Source organism: Gopherus evgoodei, chromosome 3 (genome assembly GCF_007399415.2).
Source record: "Gopherus evgoodei ecotype Sinaloan lineage chromosome 3, rGopEvg1_v1.p, whole genome shotgun sequence".
NCBI classification, from domain to species: Eukaryota; Metazoa; Chordata; order Testudines; family Testudinidae; genus Gopherus; species Gopherus evgoodei.
Genome location: NC_044324.1, coordinates 162990293 through 163007646, shown reverse-complemented (window position 1 = coordinate 163007646; position 17354 = coordinate 162990293). Strand labels below are relative to the sequence as shown.

The 17354-nt window shown below is 42.4% G+C and overlaps 1 protein-coding gene across 1 annotated transcript in view; it reads right to left on the bottom strand.

Moving 5' to 3' along the window:
* Positions 1 to 17354, bottom strand: part of DNAH8 (dynein axonemal heavy chain 8) — a 567023-nt gene that overhangs the window by 26180 nt on the left and 523489 nt on the right. Inside the window, 3 exon segments of the mRNA XM_030557275.1 lie at positions 1681 to 1841; positions 2392 to 2493; positions 3778 to 3894. Coding sequence (XP_030413135.1) covers positions 1681 to 1841; positions 2392 to 2493; positions 3778 to 3894 — 380 coding nt within the window.

Below are 17354 nucleotides of genomic sequence, written 5' to 3'. Positions count from 1 at the left end.
CTATTCTCAACAGTAGAATACCAAGGGAGGAACAATCTCTTTTGTAGTGGTAATGGGACCAATGTAATCAGGGTGGCCCATTTCAAACAGTTGACAAGAAGGTGTGAGTAACAGTGGGGGAAATTAGAATGCCGCTAGCCATCACCTTCAGCCCCCAACTAAAACCTCTCCAGTGCATCATCAAGGATCTACAACCTATCATGAAGGACAATCCCTCACTCTCACAGACCTTGGGAGACAGGCCAGTCCCTGCTTACAGACAGCCCCCCAACTTAAAGCAAATACTCACCGGCAATTACGCATCACACACCAAAAACTAACCCAGGAACCTATTCCTGCAACAAACCCCGTTGCCAATTCCGTCCGCATATCTATTCAAGGAACACCATCACAGGACCGACCAACATCAGCCACACCATCAAGGGCTCGTTCACCTGCATATCTACCAATGGGATATATGCCATCATGTGCCAGAAATGCCCCTCTGACATGTACATTGGCCAGACCAGACAGTCTCTATGCAAAAGAATAAATGGACACAAATCAGACATCAAGAGTTCTAATGTTAAAAAACCAGTTGGAGAACACTTCAATCTCCCTGAACACTCAATAACAGACTTAAAAGTGGCAATTCTTCAACGAAAAAACCTTCAAAAACAGACTCCAACGAGAAACTGCAGAACTGGAATTAATTTGCAAACTGGACACCATCAAATTAGGCTTGAATAAAGACTGGGAGTGGATGGGTCACTACAAAAACTAATTTCCCCCTACTGTTACTCACACCTTCTTGTCAACTGTTTGAAATGGGCCATCCTGGTTACACTAGTCTCATTACCGTTACAAAAGTGATTTTTCTTCCCTTGGTATTCTACTATTGAGAATAGCCCGCTTCCACCTTAACTGAATTGTTTCGTTAGCACTGGCTCTCCACTTGGTAAGGCAACTCCCATCTTTTCATGTACTGTGTATTTATACCTGCCTACTGTATTTTCCACTCCATGCATCTGATGAAGTGGGTTTTAGCCCATGGAAGCTTATGCCCAAATAAATTTGTCAATCTCTAAGGTGCCACAAGTACTCCTTGTCGTTTTTGCTGATACAGAGTAACACGGCTACCACTCTGAAACTGTAAAGAAAGTGTCACCCAAAGAATTATTTGGTAAAAATGTGTATAGGAGCAAAAAAGGTGTATGAATTGGAAGCATGGAGCAGAATGCAAACATTACCAACTTTTTATTGTTGAATTGCATGGTATCTGTCACTGTAAGTGAATGCATATATTAGTAAAATTATTCATGTTTATATAATACACAAGTTGGCTAATGTTAGCAGAATTCTAAAAAGACTTCTATGGCTTCCCTTCCATTGTTTTTGAAAGTAAGTGATTGCTTTAAAAGAATAAGTAAAATTGTTATCAGAGATACACCATAAAGTTGCTAGACTGCTCTCAGTCTACATGTACATTACCACAGGTTAATATTTTGAAAAAGATGTTTTTAAATTGAAAATTGTGGCTTTCAAACAGTCCATAAAAGCTTCCTCAAGCAGTGGACTCCACACAGGTCCAAGACTTTCCCTGCAAAATGTATGCTTTTACACAAATATATATGATAGGGCTCTGTTTTCAAAAATTGAAAGAAAAAATCCTCAGCGTCATAATGTTTGAGAACCACTTACGTGATGTCAGCATTTGGGTGAAGACCAAAGACTTCTGGGCTATCCATGGCAGGGAGGGTCTGAATGTACTCCTGATACTGATCCAGAGTTTTGCATATTGGGATTTTATATCCAGTGTAGAAACAAAATGTGCTCTCAAACATCTTTTCACTGAACCACACCTGTGCAAAATAAAAAAAGACACACTTAGAGAAATCAAAACTTTGGATAACTTTGCCATTTCACCCACGGATTTCAACCTTTCATTTATTTTCTTCTGTCTTCTTGGGAAGTTAGAATTCTAGTTGGGCTAAAACCAGTCATTTTACTCTAAAACAAAAATAAGGCTGTGTCATTTCAAAGTGATTCCTTCAAACGTGAGTTCAAGTTGTGTAAATTAATTTTCTTTATTAAAAAGTGTGCATGCTCCTATTTTAAGAGGGCTATTCAAGGAGGAGAATCTCATGGGCTAAGAAGGATAATTTGTGTACTTTATCCACAAGGCAAGGCTTTTACAAGTAGAGTGTTGAGAAGATAAAAACCCAATAGAAATAAGAGTTCTGACACGCTAGATGATTATCTTCATACAATATAATTGCAATATTGACTGAAATATTCACTGCATGAAATCTAACTGCAAAAATCACAATATTTTTAACAATCACTATATATTTTAGTAAAAATGAATACTGATACAGTTGTCAGATTTTCTGTATTTTCAAGCTCTCTTACCCTTGCAAAACAATTAAGAAGACGCTTATCATAATCATCAGTGACTCGACCTCCATATTGTACTTCTCCAATCATGTATCGTACTGTGCTCCATGATATACCCTAGATACAAATAAAATAAAATAGTGTAGTTACAATCAATATCCACTTATGGCAGTGGTGTCCAACCAGTAGGTTGGGGGACCCCTGTAGTCTCTGAGGCTCTAAATTGTGACCCTCAAGGATGACTGTGTTTAGAAGACAAAGTTTGATCACAAATTTCAAATATATTCCCTGAATCATGTCCTATAATTTTTAAACTCAAGTATTAGAATTGGTCCTGTCATGACATGGAGGCTTTGCCTCCCCCAAAGCCTCCCACCACCTCCTTTGTAGTCCCAAAAGCAGATTTGATGTGGTTTGGAAGGCCATTGAATAGCTGCAGTCTCTTCCTTATTTCTCAGCCACTCTCTCAGGCCAGGTCCACACTACAGCGTTAAATCGATTTAAACAGCGTTAAATCGATTTAACGCTGTAACTGTCCACACTACAAGGCACTTAAAATTGATTTTAAGGGGTCTTAAAATCGATTTCTGTACTCCAGCTAAACGAAAGGAGTAACCCTAAAATCGATATTACTAAATCGATTTAGGGTTAGTGTGGACGGATATCGAAGTTATTGGTCCTATTCTTTTACTGAGCTACCCAGAGTGCACCGCTCCGGAAATCGATGGTACCCTGGAACCATGGACGCACACCACCGAAGTAATGTGCCCTAGTGTGGACGCGTAAAATCGATTTTATAAAACCTGTTTTATAAAATCGATTTTACTAATATCGATTTAAAGCTGTAGTGTGGACGTAGGTTCAGTGGCCACCTGATGCATTGCAGAAGATGGCTATTTGATTACCTGCTTCTGTGCACTAGACCTTGAGAGCCTAAGGAGAACAGGATAGAAATGTGCCTTTGTCAGAACCTAAGAGAATATTCAGAAAAGGATGTCTTCCCTCTCCGACACAGCCACCCACAGCACCCCAGGAGAGAGTGAAATAGGAGAAGCTGAGAAACAATAACCAGTTATAGCTCCTGCACACTCTGCCCCAATCTCATCACAGATTTGAGTATCCTGAGGATGTAGTTCATGGGAATATGGGCTGAGTAAGAACTGCAGAATTCGACGTATAGTGACTGATGAGAAAACACTTAATGCTTTTTCAACTAATTTGCAATTTTTTTCTTACAGTTTTCATGTGGATAATAGTGTCCATACTAGACTGACTGTCCTTCAGAATTGACATTTTGGTCACTATTTGTATGGCTGAAAGGATAAATACTCTTCACAATATAAACAGAACTATGTGAAGTAAGAAGCAATTACAGATACAGTTTACATAAATATTACTCACTTTCTTGATGTCACATTCATCTAAGTGATTCTGTATAAACTGAACGCTGGCTGTAAAGTCAGCAGAGTTGAATTCATAGGGAATATTCCAACCCAAAGGGCCAAACTTGCGCCGTTCCTTAAGAATACCATTGAAAATAAATAGTCAGTCTGTTTTCTTTAAATTTACTCACTATGTTGTTTCATTATTATTTCTGGTGAAGTTAAACTGGAATTAAAGATTACAGTGAATAAATGACACAGTCCAAATACCCCATTATGCATTCCTCTGTGGCATTAATAATTAAAAATGGATTTCAGGTGCGGCATTATTGGAACAACGTGAAAGAAAAACAACAAAAACATTTATCACTACCCATCCTAATCATCTTAATAGCCCTGGGTTTTAAAATCTCCCATGTCTCTATTGCTTGATCAGGATGATAGTGTATTATGTTAAGGACTATACTTGGCCTAATTTTCAGATGTGATGAGTACTTGCAGTTCCCATTGACTTCAATAGATTCAGCATGTCTGCCACTCAGGATATAATCTTTCTTTTTTTTCTATGTATAGTCTATTTGTTAAAAGTAGTTTTAATTTTTCAGTTTCATATTATGACACTGAGTTACTCAAGTGCACTTAGATTGTCCTTTTTGCCTTAATCCCTTCTCTGATGCATTTTGATTTATATGCCTTTCAAAATTCTTACCACTTTTACACATGGTAAGGCTGCCCATCTACCTCCCTTATGTTATCTCAGATCCTTCATTATTAATGTTTCAGGTTAGCATTGTATGCTTCTCTGTAAATGTAAGTGTAAAAGGAAAAATAGTTCTATCTAAAATATGGAGAAGTAACCCTTAAAATGAAGGCATTATAAAACACTGAACAGCCTTACATCCCTCACAACCACATTTTAAACTCCTCATGTGGTGCAGGTAGGGTGATCAGATATTCCAATTTTATAGGGACAGTCCCGATTTTTGGGTCTTTTTCTTATATAGGCTCTATCATCCCCCACCCGTCTCAATTTTTCTGGTCACCTTAGGTGTAAGCCTATGATTTGCTGACAATGTTCTTGATATGACACCTGGGAACCTCAGATATGTACTAGTCTGTTATTTTTATTCCCCTGTATGAACATGTACATGTAAATGCCTGTTGCATGCTATTTTGCTCCTTCTAAAAATTGTCAAAATGTAGAAGCAAGGAAATACAAGATAAAGATGGAGTTGTGGAATACTGTACTTACATTTTTTTAAATCACTTTCAGACATAGCACATTTATTAGGCATCTCAAACAACAAAACTTGCCAGTTAGCAGCAGTAAATGAGTAAAAGCCTGGACACATTGAAGTCAGTGGAAAAAAATCCTATTGGACTTCAACATGCCGGTCACCTAATGTGTTGAAGTGTGGTCATGGTCAGAAAAATAGGTAGGTAAAAATTGGTACCTTACTCAACAGATCTGCTGCGTATGTGTACTGAGCATTGTATATACTGACCTAACTGGAATTTTTCTCTACCTGTGAAATGGATTTCTGAGAGACCACTAATCCATACTAATGGCTTCTCTTCTGTCTATGGCTGATTGATAGACAAATGACATCAATAAAATGAATTAGAAGAAAATATTGTTAGTGCACACTGGAACCAAAAGCAATTTTCCTAGTATTAACACACTAATGGAATTGGTTAAAATAATAATCAGGCAGGTGTATGAATTACTAGTGTTAGTGAAAAATTAACTTTTTGGCAGCAAGTAGCCGTAGACTTCATGGGCTTTGCTTAGGTCAGTTGGGTCAAGACCACAAGAAAGCTTCTCTGCAACCATGCAGCTTTGCCTTTTCTCTTCATACTTTTCACAGCATTTTGAGAATGAGGGGGAAAAGAAGGGAAGGCACAGAGAACTCTGCAATTCCAAGGAACAGACTGTGTCTATTCCTAGTTGATCCCTGTTACTGTAGAAGAGAAGTAATTTGCAGTTGTGGCTTCTGTTAAATAAGCCTATTACTATAACTCCATGTATCATGCAAATCAGATGAAATACTTCTGGGATAATGCTACATTTCCTAGGATGCACACTGGAGTGGCTGAGCCAACCTGCTACGATTTTGAATTTCCCAAAATTCAAATATGGATTGTGCTGGGAACTGAGCATTTCTTTTCCTGTCCATTTCAAGATGGGTACCATCTTTCTGAGTATGGCTACGTTCTCAGTCCCTCATCAGTTATTGAGATAAGACCTCACCTCAAAACTGTCTGAACAGACTAGAACTGGATTCTGAAAAATCTGTCTTGAAATGTACACACGCCAAGTAAACAGCTTCCATTTCCAATATGCTAATATAAAGTCTTTTTTATTCACTGACCACCTGCCTTGCATAGACCCCTGGCTTAACAATCCTCTGAAGTCTTTTCTGATACAAATTCACATCACTCTCCTGTGTATTGAGATGAGATCCCAAATAGACTAGAATCTTAGATGGTTCTAAAATACTCTTTTGAAGATTCATAATAAACCTCAATAATTCATTTGTAACCACAATCTGAACCTTTGGAAGAGATTTATCATTCACTGGACAATCATCTAAATATAGAAAAATGTGAACATCTCAGGGCAGTCTCTATTGCAATCAGAATCTTTGAGGAAATTTTTGAGGCTGAAAGGGAGGACAGTGTACTGAAAATTTTGGTTGTTGATCTTAAACATTGGATACTTCTGACAAATGTAGCAGTAGTTATATGGAGATATGAGTATTGCATAACTGTGGATACTAAAACTTTTATTTGCTGTACACCTTCTTTTATACACTAAAGAAATTCCTTCTTGAATATCCTATGCTCCAAAAGCCAGTTAAAGCCATTTGAGAGTCCAGACTTTTGTGAAGTCTTCTGAATGCTCGGGCACTTAAAAACAACAGTAGAGAAAGTACCTTCATTCAGCTCATCTGAAGGCAAAGGAAGAAAAGCATAGGTATCTTGTAGATGCTAAATACAGTCACCTCACTCTTCTTTATAACATTTTCTGAGAAGTGAAGCGCATTCTATATAGTAACAGTTAGAATGACAGAATCCATTTGTCTAAAGGTATGTTTTTCCACTCTGAAAAAAAAAAGGATAATTCTGTCCCCAAAAGAGTGAATGGGTTCAGAAAGCAACAGAAAATCAGCGTGGATTTACTAGGATGAGGACCTCCCAAAAGCCTTCTGACTTCTGTCCTCTGATATTTATATATAGTTCCCTTAGCTGCAAATGTTAGATGTATAATGGTATAACTGTCTGAAAAAATACCAGATCTAAGAAGGAAAAAAAGAAAAGAAAAGAAAAAGAAGCAAGCAGAGACACTGTCAGATAGCTGAGTAGCAGCATGCGGAAGCCAGGGCCGGCTCTAGCCATTTCGCCACCCCAAGCACAGCGGCATGGCGCAGGGGGCGCTCTGCTGCTCGCCGGTCCCGTGGCTCCGGTGGACCTCCCACAGGTGTGCCTGCAGATGCTCCACCAGAGCCGCGAGACCAGCGGACCCTCTGCAGGGAAGTCTGCGGGAGGTCCACCGGAGCTGCCTGCAGCCCTCCCGGCAACCAGCAGAGCGCCCCCCATGGCATGCCGCCCCAAGCACACGCTTGGCGCGCTGGGGCCTGGAGCCGGCCCCGGCAGAAGCAACAGCTGAATCTAGAGGACACACAGTGGCTGTGGAAGAGGAAGCAACTGACACAGTAGGTTATACTGTCAGAAATTTGCAGGGAGACAGCATATTTGTGATAAAAAGAAAGTTTATCTGCCTTATTAGATCTTGCTGCTGGCTGTGTCTTTGGTTGGAAGTCTGACCCTACTACACATTTCAGACACGAAAAAATGGTCACTAACTCTGTTCTTTAACTGTTGTTCTTCAAGATGTGTCGCACATATCCATTCCAGAGTCAGAGATTTTTTCCTTAGCAGTACCACACCCTCTGCTGCCTCATGCTGCTGCACAGTGGTATAAAGGGCGGAGCCACCTTGACCTCCATAGTTCCTACTTACCGGACAGACTGCAATATAGTGGGGAAGGAGGGTGAGTCATGGAATGGACATGGGCAACACACCTGGAAGAACAAAAGGTACAGAACAGATTAGTAACCACTTTTTCTTCTTTTGAGAGATTGCACATGCTCTTCACGTGCATCACAAGCAGTTCAATCCAGAGGTGGGGTCAGATTTTAACTGAATCATGATTGAAAGACTATACATCCAAACCTGGCATCATCTCTAGACTGAGACATGACATAACGAGATACAAAGGTATGTTCTGATGACCAACTGCAGCCCTACAAATGTCCTACCACTCTGTCAGAGTGGCGTTAGCAACGCTGTAGCACAAATATATGCAGGAGGAAATCCATGATGAAATTCTCTGAGTTGAGACTGGAATATCCTTCGTCCTGTCCACAGCTGCCATGAACAATTGTGAGGATGACTTAAATGGGTTAGTCCTGTCCAAGTAAAAAGCTAAGGCTCTCCTGACATCCCAGGTATGGAGCATCTCCTCATCTTTCTGAGCATGGGGTTTAGGAAAGAAAGTTGGTACGTATATTGCCTGATTGATGTGGAAGTGAGATATTACTTAAGTCAGAAATTTTGGATGTAGGAGTAAATACTGTGTCCTTGTAAAAGACTGTATAATGGGGTCAGCTCTCAGGGCTCACAATTCTACCCCTCCTCACAGAGGTGATCACTACCAAAAAGGCTACTTTAATTGAAAGATGAAGCAACTACTAGTTAGCCTGTGGTTCAAAGGGTGGAGCCATCAGCCTTAATACCAGATTTAAGTCCCAAGGGAAGATAGGATCCAATACTTGGGGAAATAACCCCAGACTCCTCAAGAACCTGAGTGATATTGGAGAGAACTGAGTGATTAGCAATTGGAGGGTGGAAAATGGAGATAGCTTCTAAATAAATGAAAACTGATGGAACTAATGGAAGGACGGTGCTATTTCAGGTGGAATAAATAGTTCAGAACATGCTGTATAGAAGACCAGACTGGTGAAACACCTTTTTGATGAGCCCAAAAGTTCCAGTTCAATAGTAAATGTACCTAGTGGAAGGTTTTCTTCTATTCATAAGGCCACTTTGTGCGTCCCTTGAACAGGCCTCTTTCATGTCCCTCAACTAATTTGGAAACTCTGCTGGATACCTAGGGTGAAAACTCCTCAGCAATGGAAAGTGATGCCTCCTATCTCAGGACCGAGACACATATCAGCAATCTCTGATTCTGAAGATAAGCCGGAGGTACTTGACCTGAGATGTGTGGTAATGTTTGGTGCTGTGGCAGGGCCGGCACTTCCATTTAGGCGACCTAGGTGGTACCAACAAACTCAGTCTGCATCATATCTACCTAAAGGTAGAGGTCAACTTCTGGTACCATAGCCAGCTTTGGATACTCCTTCACCTCCTTGACCAGTGCCATCCAGAGGTGAACCCAGTGTGCTCCACTGGAGCCGCGGGACCGGCGAGCCGGCCCTGCGCCTAGGGTGCCAAAATCCCTCGCGCTGCTCCTGTACTGAGGACTGCTGTTGAGACTCTAGAGATGACAGTATCAAGAGGAGCACACTGGGTTCACCTCTGGATGGCACTGGTCAAGGAGGTGAAGGAGTATCCAAAGCTGGCTATGGTACCAGAAGTTGACCTCTACCTTTAGGTAGATATGATGCAGACTGAGTTTGTTGGTACCAGGCGAGATGTCTCTTTTACTGCTGGAGATGCTGATACTCAGAGGCACCCATGCTGCAGCGTATGCCTCTGGGGTTATTGGTACAAAGAGGTCCCCCGTATGCTGCTGCTGTTGTTGCATTAAAGGTGTTGATACTGCTGGTATGGGTTGGTCCATATAACCGGGCGGACTCACCCCGTGGCACCTCCTACTGGTCATCCTCGGGAATTAGCTCAGTCCAGTGTCCAGAGCACCCTCTGCAGGCCAGTGATCCGCCTTTCCAGCTACTGGCCCCGTGCCCCTCCCAGGACCCAGTGCCCTTTTACATAGGGTGCTGCCTCCTGGCAGTGACCCCTTGTTCTCAGGGTCTCCCCTCCCTAGGGAACCCCCGCCCTCTATTCCCACCTTGCCTCAGTGTATGGCTACTGCCAGTCACTGTCTAGCCCCACACCCTGGGGCAGACTGCAGTATCAGCCAACTCATCACTGACAAGGAGGGTTTGGACCTGCTGCCTTAGCCTACCCCTGGGCTGCACCTTGCAACCCCCAATACTAGCTCCTTGCAGCCAGGCCCTTCTCCCTCTACTGGCAGAGAGAGACTATTTGTGCTCCTGGCTTCTCTGCCTTATATAAGGGCCTGTTGCTCAGTTTGGGGCGTGGTCCCAGCTGCCGCCACTTCCCCCAATCAGCCCAGCCTAACAGGCTGCTTTCTCCAGCCCCAGCCCTTATCCAGGGCTGTTTTAACCCTTTCAGGGCCAGAGCAGTGGTCCACCCTGCTACAGTCCGCTAGCAGTAGTCAGTGTCAATCAAAGAGGCACAGATGCTGGAATTGATGATCATGCCTGAGATCCAGTGGCACCCAGGAATGGCTCTTCTCTGAAGATACTCTACCCTGCTTCCCAGACTGTTTACTGGTTGACAGTACTAGGGATCTTGATATCTTAGAGGATGAGTCCTTCAAAGTACCCTGCTATTTCTTTTTGGTACCAGGGAAAGAGAGTGGCAATGCCTGGAGGGGCACTTCTATCTGAAGCAGAAGTGGTTGGTGCCTGCCTCGAGCAGGAAAGCTATGATGGTGGACACAGGGCAGCCTCTTGGAAAAGGTGACATAGCCTCAGCTCCCTAGCCTTTTTAGGTCAGGGCTTACAGATTTGGCATCTGTCTTGGACATGACCCTCACCAAGGCACCAAGACCAAGAATGAGGTCACTCACTGGCATGGATTTCCTGCAGCCAGAGCAAGGTTTAAAGCTAGGAAATCAAGGCATTTCCTGGTACCAGGCATTGGCACCCAGAACAAGTGGGAACTGATAGTCCACTAAATTATGAAAAACAACCACAACTGAAACTTATGCTAAGCTATAGACAAATCCCAAACTATATACATGAGAAGAACAATGTTACCAAAAGGAAGAACAGTAGCAAAAGCAAGCTACCATGTTCTGACCGCCGACTACAGGTGGTAAGAAGGAACTGAGTGGGTTGGGGCTGTTCTGCCATTTATACATTGCAGAGCATCATGAGGCACCACCTTGACAGGTACTGCTAAGGGAAAAATCTCCAACTCTGGTGTACTGAGCATGCAAACACCTAAAGTTGAATGGGCATGTGCAATCACTCGAAGAAGAACTTCTGTTTCTTGTAGCTGATCAGTGAAGACAGAGCTGTCAGTAAATGTCTTCATATTTTTCCTGATTTTTCAGGGATGGTTTCCAGGCATTCTGAGGGAACAGGGAGAGGTAGGCATGCCTAAAAAGAACTATACATCAATATCTGCTTCTCACTGAAGCATAGTAGAAACTGGTTCCAGTGTGCATTAAATAACACAGACCCCCTGTAGCAGGAGACTTTTCTTTCTTCTGGTTCATGTGTCTGCCTGTAAATTCAAGTGTGGAGTAAAAAGGAGGCCTTAGTATTGATTGCTAGCTACACATGACAAATACAATTTATCTTACTTTAATCCCATTTACACAGCAAAGCTGAAGTAACTATGGGAGAATTCTTAGGGGAGGGACGGGACTTCCTCTTCCGCTGCATGGGCTGCACCCAGAGCTGGGTAAGACCCATCTCTTTGAACCTCCCCTGGCTGCAGGAAGCTCTGCACCCCATGCCACCCCCACTTCCTGCTCCCACTGCAGCCGCAGTGGGAGGAGTCACTGCTGGAGGAGCTGTGCCCCTATCCACTCAACCTCCATGCACCTGGTCTCAAAGAAAGGGCACCAAAATAAAAGTTCACCCAGGGCACCATTTTCCCTAAGGCCGGCCCTGCTGCCCATTGTAGTCAGTATAGAAGAACTAGTCCTAGGGGATTAGACTGCAAAGGCAATTTGTTAAGATACATCAAGCTTTCAGCTTCATGTCACTAATATGAATTTGACCTTAGATCTCTTGTGACAAAAAGAAGTTAGCCTATGTAACAAACTGGTAGTCTCAGATTAGCTTATAGTGGACAGGTATTCACCCTGCAAAAAACTATGGTCTACACTGTCAACAAGAATGCTGATTTTTGTCAATCTCAGATAGGAAATCATGGATTTTGTCACACTCCTAGAGATGGTCCCTCTGAGGTCAGGGCTGAGATACGCTGCAAAGTAATTTGTACTGCCACTGCTTAAACTGATGTAATGTACACAGTGAGAGACCTTTATGAAGGTATAAATTATACCAATTTAAACTAATTCTTGCCTCCCTTGGATTTAGATGCACCTCTAAGTGTGACTACAGTGATGTTTAGAATAGAAAATCATGTCATAACCTCAGAGGCAAAGTTCCAGGTTCCAAAATCATCAACTCCCCAAAAGTGTAAATGAATGAGGATGGGGCAAAGAAGAAAATTACAGCAAAGAGAGAGGACAATTCCACGGTTACAAATCACAAGATTTCAGATTAAGTAGAGTATTGATTTTGAACAGAGCCTAAACAGAGCCCAGTAAGCACTTTCTCTTTCTAACAGTTGAGACTTTTAGAGCTTAAAGGGAAATAAGATATTTCTTTTCTACTAGCAATTTCTCTCTGAATTCATTACTCATGGACTGTGGAATTCAGAGGTGGCCCAATATTGTGCTGGAGGCTCCAGGACTAAGCTCTGCTCTTCAGCTCAGGCCACCAGAAGAGTTCTTCCACAGATATAGAAACACTCCAGCAACCAATTATTAGCATTAAAACAACTTGATATAATGTATTAAATTACCTCTATGATAATTTCTCCCTTTAGAGAAGAACCCCTTTAGAGAAAATTTTCAATGTATAATCATGTTATTTACAAGACTACCAGAGTGGACTGAATTTGAAGAAAGGCTGCTAAGAGAAAGAAAATTATCAGCTAAGGAATTTCTAATTCTGTTGCACAGTTTCTCTCTTCATTCATTACTTAGGGGAAGTAGTGAGTAGTGAATCCCAGAAGTAGGGAGGGAATGTTTAAGCAGAGTTTAATTAGTATAGTAGAATAATATGCAGCAATGGAAGTTTCTCTTATATAAAACAAGAGCTTTATAAACTAAGACATTATGTGGGAACCAAGACAGTAGCATTTTCCTACCAAAGGATGCCATTGCAGAGGAATGGAAACTTACTTTGCAAGTATTCCTCAGATGAGGCTCATACACTTTCACACTAGTGCCTTTGTGAATAGTTTCCCAGATGCCTGGCATGCCAACTGGTGCTGGGTTTTTACATCTTGCCTGCAGCAACCTTGAGGCCCTCAGACCTTGCCATTTTGGAATGAGATGAACATATGTACTCCATATGCTTAAGATATATCTTTAGAGCTCCAGGAATGCCCATTTATGCCACAACCTTCCAAGAGTTAGAAAGCAATGATGGGAGAACTATTTCCCAGGATCTGCAGAAAGAGGAACTTATCTTGAACTGAAAGGTTTCTGGAGCTACAAGAATAACCTTTTCCACATGACAAAGGCAGTGTTAATGGTTGCATGGACATAGGAACTAACTCCAAAACTTGCCTTTTGGAAGTCATGGTAACCAGAAAGGCCAGCCACAGGGTTGTCTAATTGATCAAGGTGATTAAAGTTAACACATGACACTTACATAGAAAAGTCAGTTTGCCTGGCTACAAAATGCTGCTATGGGTGGTACCCACATTTCTACAGTGCTTGGTTACAGGATTCCAGCCAAACATCCTGTAGAACTCTAGAGTAGCTGAGATTACCAGACCTTTGGGATTATTATACTATTTCTATCACAATAGTATCTATAGGTCAGGTCCCCATTGTGCTGGGCACAGCACAAAAGAGGCAGTCTCTGCCCCAAAAACCTTTCTGTTTCCACTCACACCAGAAATGTAAATTTGATCAGATCAGTAAATGAAATTTCCTGGTTGAGTTCTATCTGGATACCAAACTGCATCAGAGGTTATCAGAGAATCCATGCTGTTAACTGCAGGTGTTCCCGGTCTGATGAAGGAGTCCATGCACCAAGAGGTCCAGTGTTTTCTGCAGATAATGTGGCATCCTTGGCTATCTAGCAAGTACTAAAGGCTTCTGGGCCAGTGAAGGGCTAGGAGAAGGACCACAAACTCTCCCTTTTACTCTCTTCTATGTCCTTTTGGTGAGCTGTCTTGAAAGGTTGTAAATTCTTCTGTAGCCAAGAAATTATTTCCACTGCCATGAGAAGCTTTGACCTCTGGTTACACCCTGGTTTCAGAAGGGATATAAACCTCTGCAAGTACCAAGGCCAGTGGAGTCCATCACATACAGCCCCCAGCTAAAACCCCTCCAACGCATCATCAAGGATCTACAACCCATCCTGGACAATGATCCCACACTTTCACAGGCCTTGGGTGGCAGGCCAATCCTTGCCCACAGACAACCTGCCAACCTGAAACATATTCTCACCAGTAACTGCACACCACACCATAATAACTCTAGCTCAGGAACCAATCCATGCAACAAACCTCGATGCCAACTCTGCCCACATATCTACACCAGCGACATCATCACAGGACCTAACCAGATCAGCCACACCATCACTGGTTCATTCACCTGCACATCCACTAATGTAATATACGCCATCATATGCCAGCAATGCCCCTCTGCTATGTACATCGGCCAAACTGGACAGTCTCTAAGGAAAAGGATAAATGGACACAAATCAGACATTAGGAATGGCAATATACAAAAACCTGTAGGAAAGCACTTCAACCTCCCTGGCCACACTATAGCAGACCTTAAGGTGGCCATCCTGCAGCAAAAAAACTTCAGGACCAGACTTCAAAGAGAAACTGCTGAGCTTCAGTTCATCTGCAAATTTGACACCATCAGCTCAGGATTGAACAAAGACTGTGAATGGCTTGCCAATTACAGAACCAGTTTCTCCTCTCTTGGTTTTCACACCTCAACTGCTAGAACAGGGCCTCATCCTCCCTGATTGAACTGACCTCGTTATCTCCAGCTTGCTTGCTAGCACACTTATTTATACCTGCCCCTGGATATTTCCATTACATGCATCTGAGGAAGTGGGTATTCACCCACGAAAGCTCATGCTCCAAAACGTCTGTTAGTCTATAAGGTGCCACAGGATTCTTTCCTGACAAAAATGTTGAAATGAACTGAAAGGATGTGTACAATGAGATTTTGGAAATTTGTCTTCCAGGGATCCTTGTTTCCACAGTGAGTATGCAAAGATCCAGAGTCAAAGTTGGATTTTCTTTAACTTACCTACCCAAAAAGAGGCATTGGATGTTATCCAAGAATGACACATACTTTTGCATTGCATCAAGTTCATGGTTCTACATCCTCAGAAATAATTTCAGCAGGTGCATTTTGAGAAACCCACTTGGAGCAGATGAAGCTGAAGCATGGCACCAGCAATCCTAGCCACTGGAAATAATTGGCTAGTGACGGCCTCTCAGGAAATGATTGATGCAATGAAAGTTTTGATCTTTGCAAATCTTTATCATAATGGTAAAATTATGGCCAGATCTATGTCTATTTTGATATCTGGGTGAACAATTCTTCATATTGGAATAAAAAGCTCTTGATTTTGAAGAAGTGGTGGCTATGAATCCTTTCCAGCAGCTGTTCATTTATGAAGATGTCTGTTTCTCTGGACAGCGTACTGATTGGCATGTTATCTATGCATGGGTGTAGATGTGTAACATGAAACCAATGCCTTGCTGTGACAACCACCAGCCACTTAAGTTTCCTGGTGCAAACAGTGGATCAGAAGGCAGACTCTTGCACAGCAGTAGGGTGCTCTTCTACACAAATGCTCTTTGTCTTTGTCATGCTTTGGTTTGGAGGAAAATGTACTTATGTTTCTTTGGAAGCATCTGCTCCAGATTTTTCCCTCTGCCAGGGTAACAGTCTCTTCTTGAATTCCCTGGGTGTCGGCAGCAACCAATGGATTGCTGCACTAGCTTCGACAGTGAGGGCTGAGGCCTCTCTGCAATCTCAGCTAGTAATTTCTCTAATGTTTCTGCCAATAGCTGCTCACCTGCAAGTGTGACTAGGACAATATATAAATTTAAGATGAGTGATGTCTATTCATGGGTGTAACAGCTTACTTGTAGCTACCAAGTTGGAATCCATTGCTCATTACAAATCACATTAAGGGTTTGACCAGGACAGAACATGAGACATGTCACTTCAAGCAAGGATCATACCGCTCTAGACAATGAGCCACTTGTTTGCCACGAAGTAGGTTTTCCTTATTAAATATATGAAAAAAAACCCTTTCATCTGAAAGGCTAAAGTTGAGGCTTTGAAACTGCTGTGCAGTGTGTCATCAGTCCTATGGTCTATGGTGTCTTTTGGAACGAAGTCTTTTCTGAGAGTGTGACTATGCCTTTCACTGGTGGAGCTACTGTTGCATTAATCTTACACTCCCAAAATTTATAAAATTTGTTTTAGTTTAACATTTGGATTAATCAGGTGCCCTTGTTTGGAGCTTATGATGCCCTCAGAGGAAGCATCAACAGGAAATCATGTATCTGATAATGCTTGACAGGAAATTCCTTGCAAACCATTGACATTCTGTCCTGGAAAAGTCCTGTGGGTTTAATTTTTTTTATTTGTATGTGTGGTATGTCTTCACCTGGCTGTTTACAGGGGGTGAGGAAATGTACTATTCGTCCTGGCATGGGGATTACACATTCAGAGGAGGGGTACTGGTACACATATCTTGATTGTAGAAGTATGTTGGTAGATATCCCCAGGAGCCTGAAAGGTTGCCTGCCTGCTCCCACAGGCTGGTTAGCACATAAATAAGCACAGTAAGAACAATCTAGTATCACTCAGGGCTTTACTCAGTAAATAAAGATAATTTTGAACATGGAAAGGGATTTCTCACTTACCTACCTGTAATCCCACGATGGTGCTTCTTCATGGGGAGTGGAATCTCATGTGCCTCTGTTTTGGTCACAAACTGCGTGAAGTGCTCCTAAGGCTTTAATGTGGAGCCAGCCTATGATGTACAGGAGGGGTGGAGACAGAGTCCCTTTCTCACTTTTCAGAGTTTGAGCACCTTGGCAGAGGGTTTATGGCTGATGATCCAAAGACACAACAGTCATTCTGCTGCTGCCTAAAATCTGAGCTTTCTCTCTAGCAGAGTGAGGGTCCTCTGCATCTGAGGAAATGGGTATTCACCCACGAAAGCTCATGCTCCAAAACGTCTGTTAGTCTATAAGGTGCCATAGGATTCTTTGCTGCTTTTACAGATCCAGACTAACACGGCTACCCCTCTGATACTGGTCCTCAAATTGAAAGCCAGAAAGGCCAAGTTTCCAGTAACCTGTAGTCTGAAGCAGACCTCCACAGGAGGAATGGACTTCTTTGCATGCCCAGACATGTTGTGGAGGCTTGGGGGTGGAGCAGGAACTATGACACACAGCACTGTGAGAGAGAATCTGGAGAACAGCCCCAGCTAATACTGTCTCAGAGGACGGAGGCAG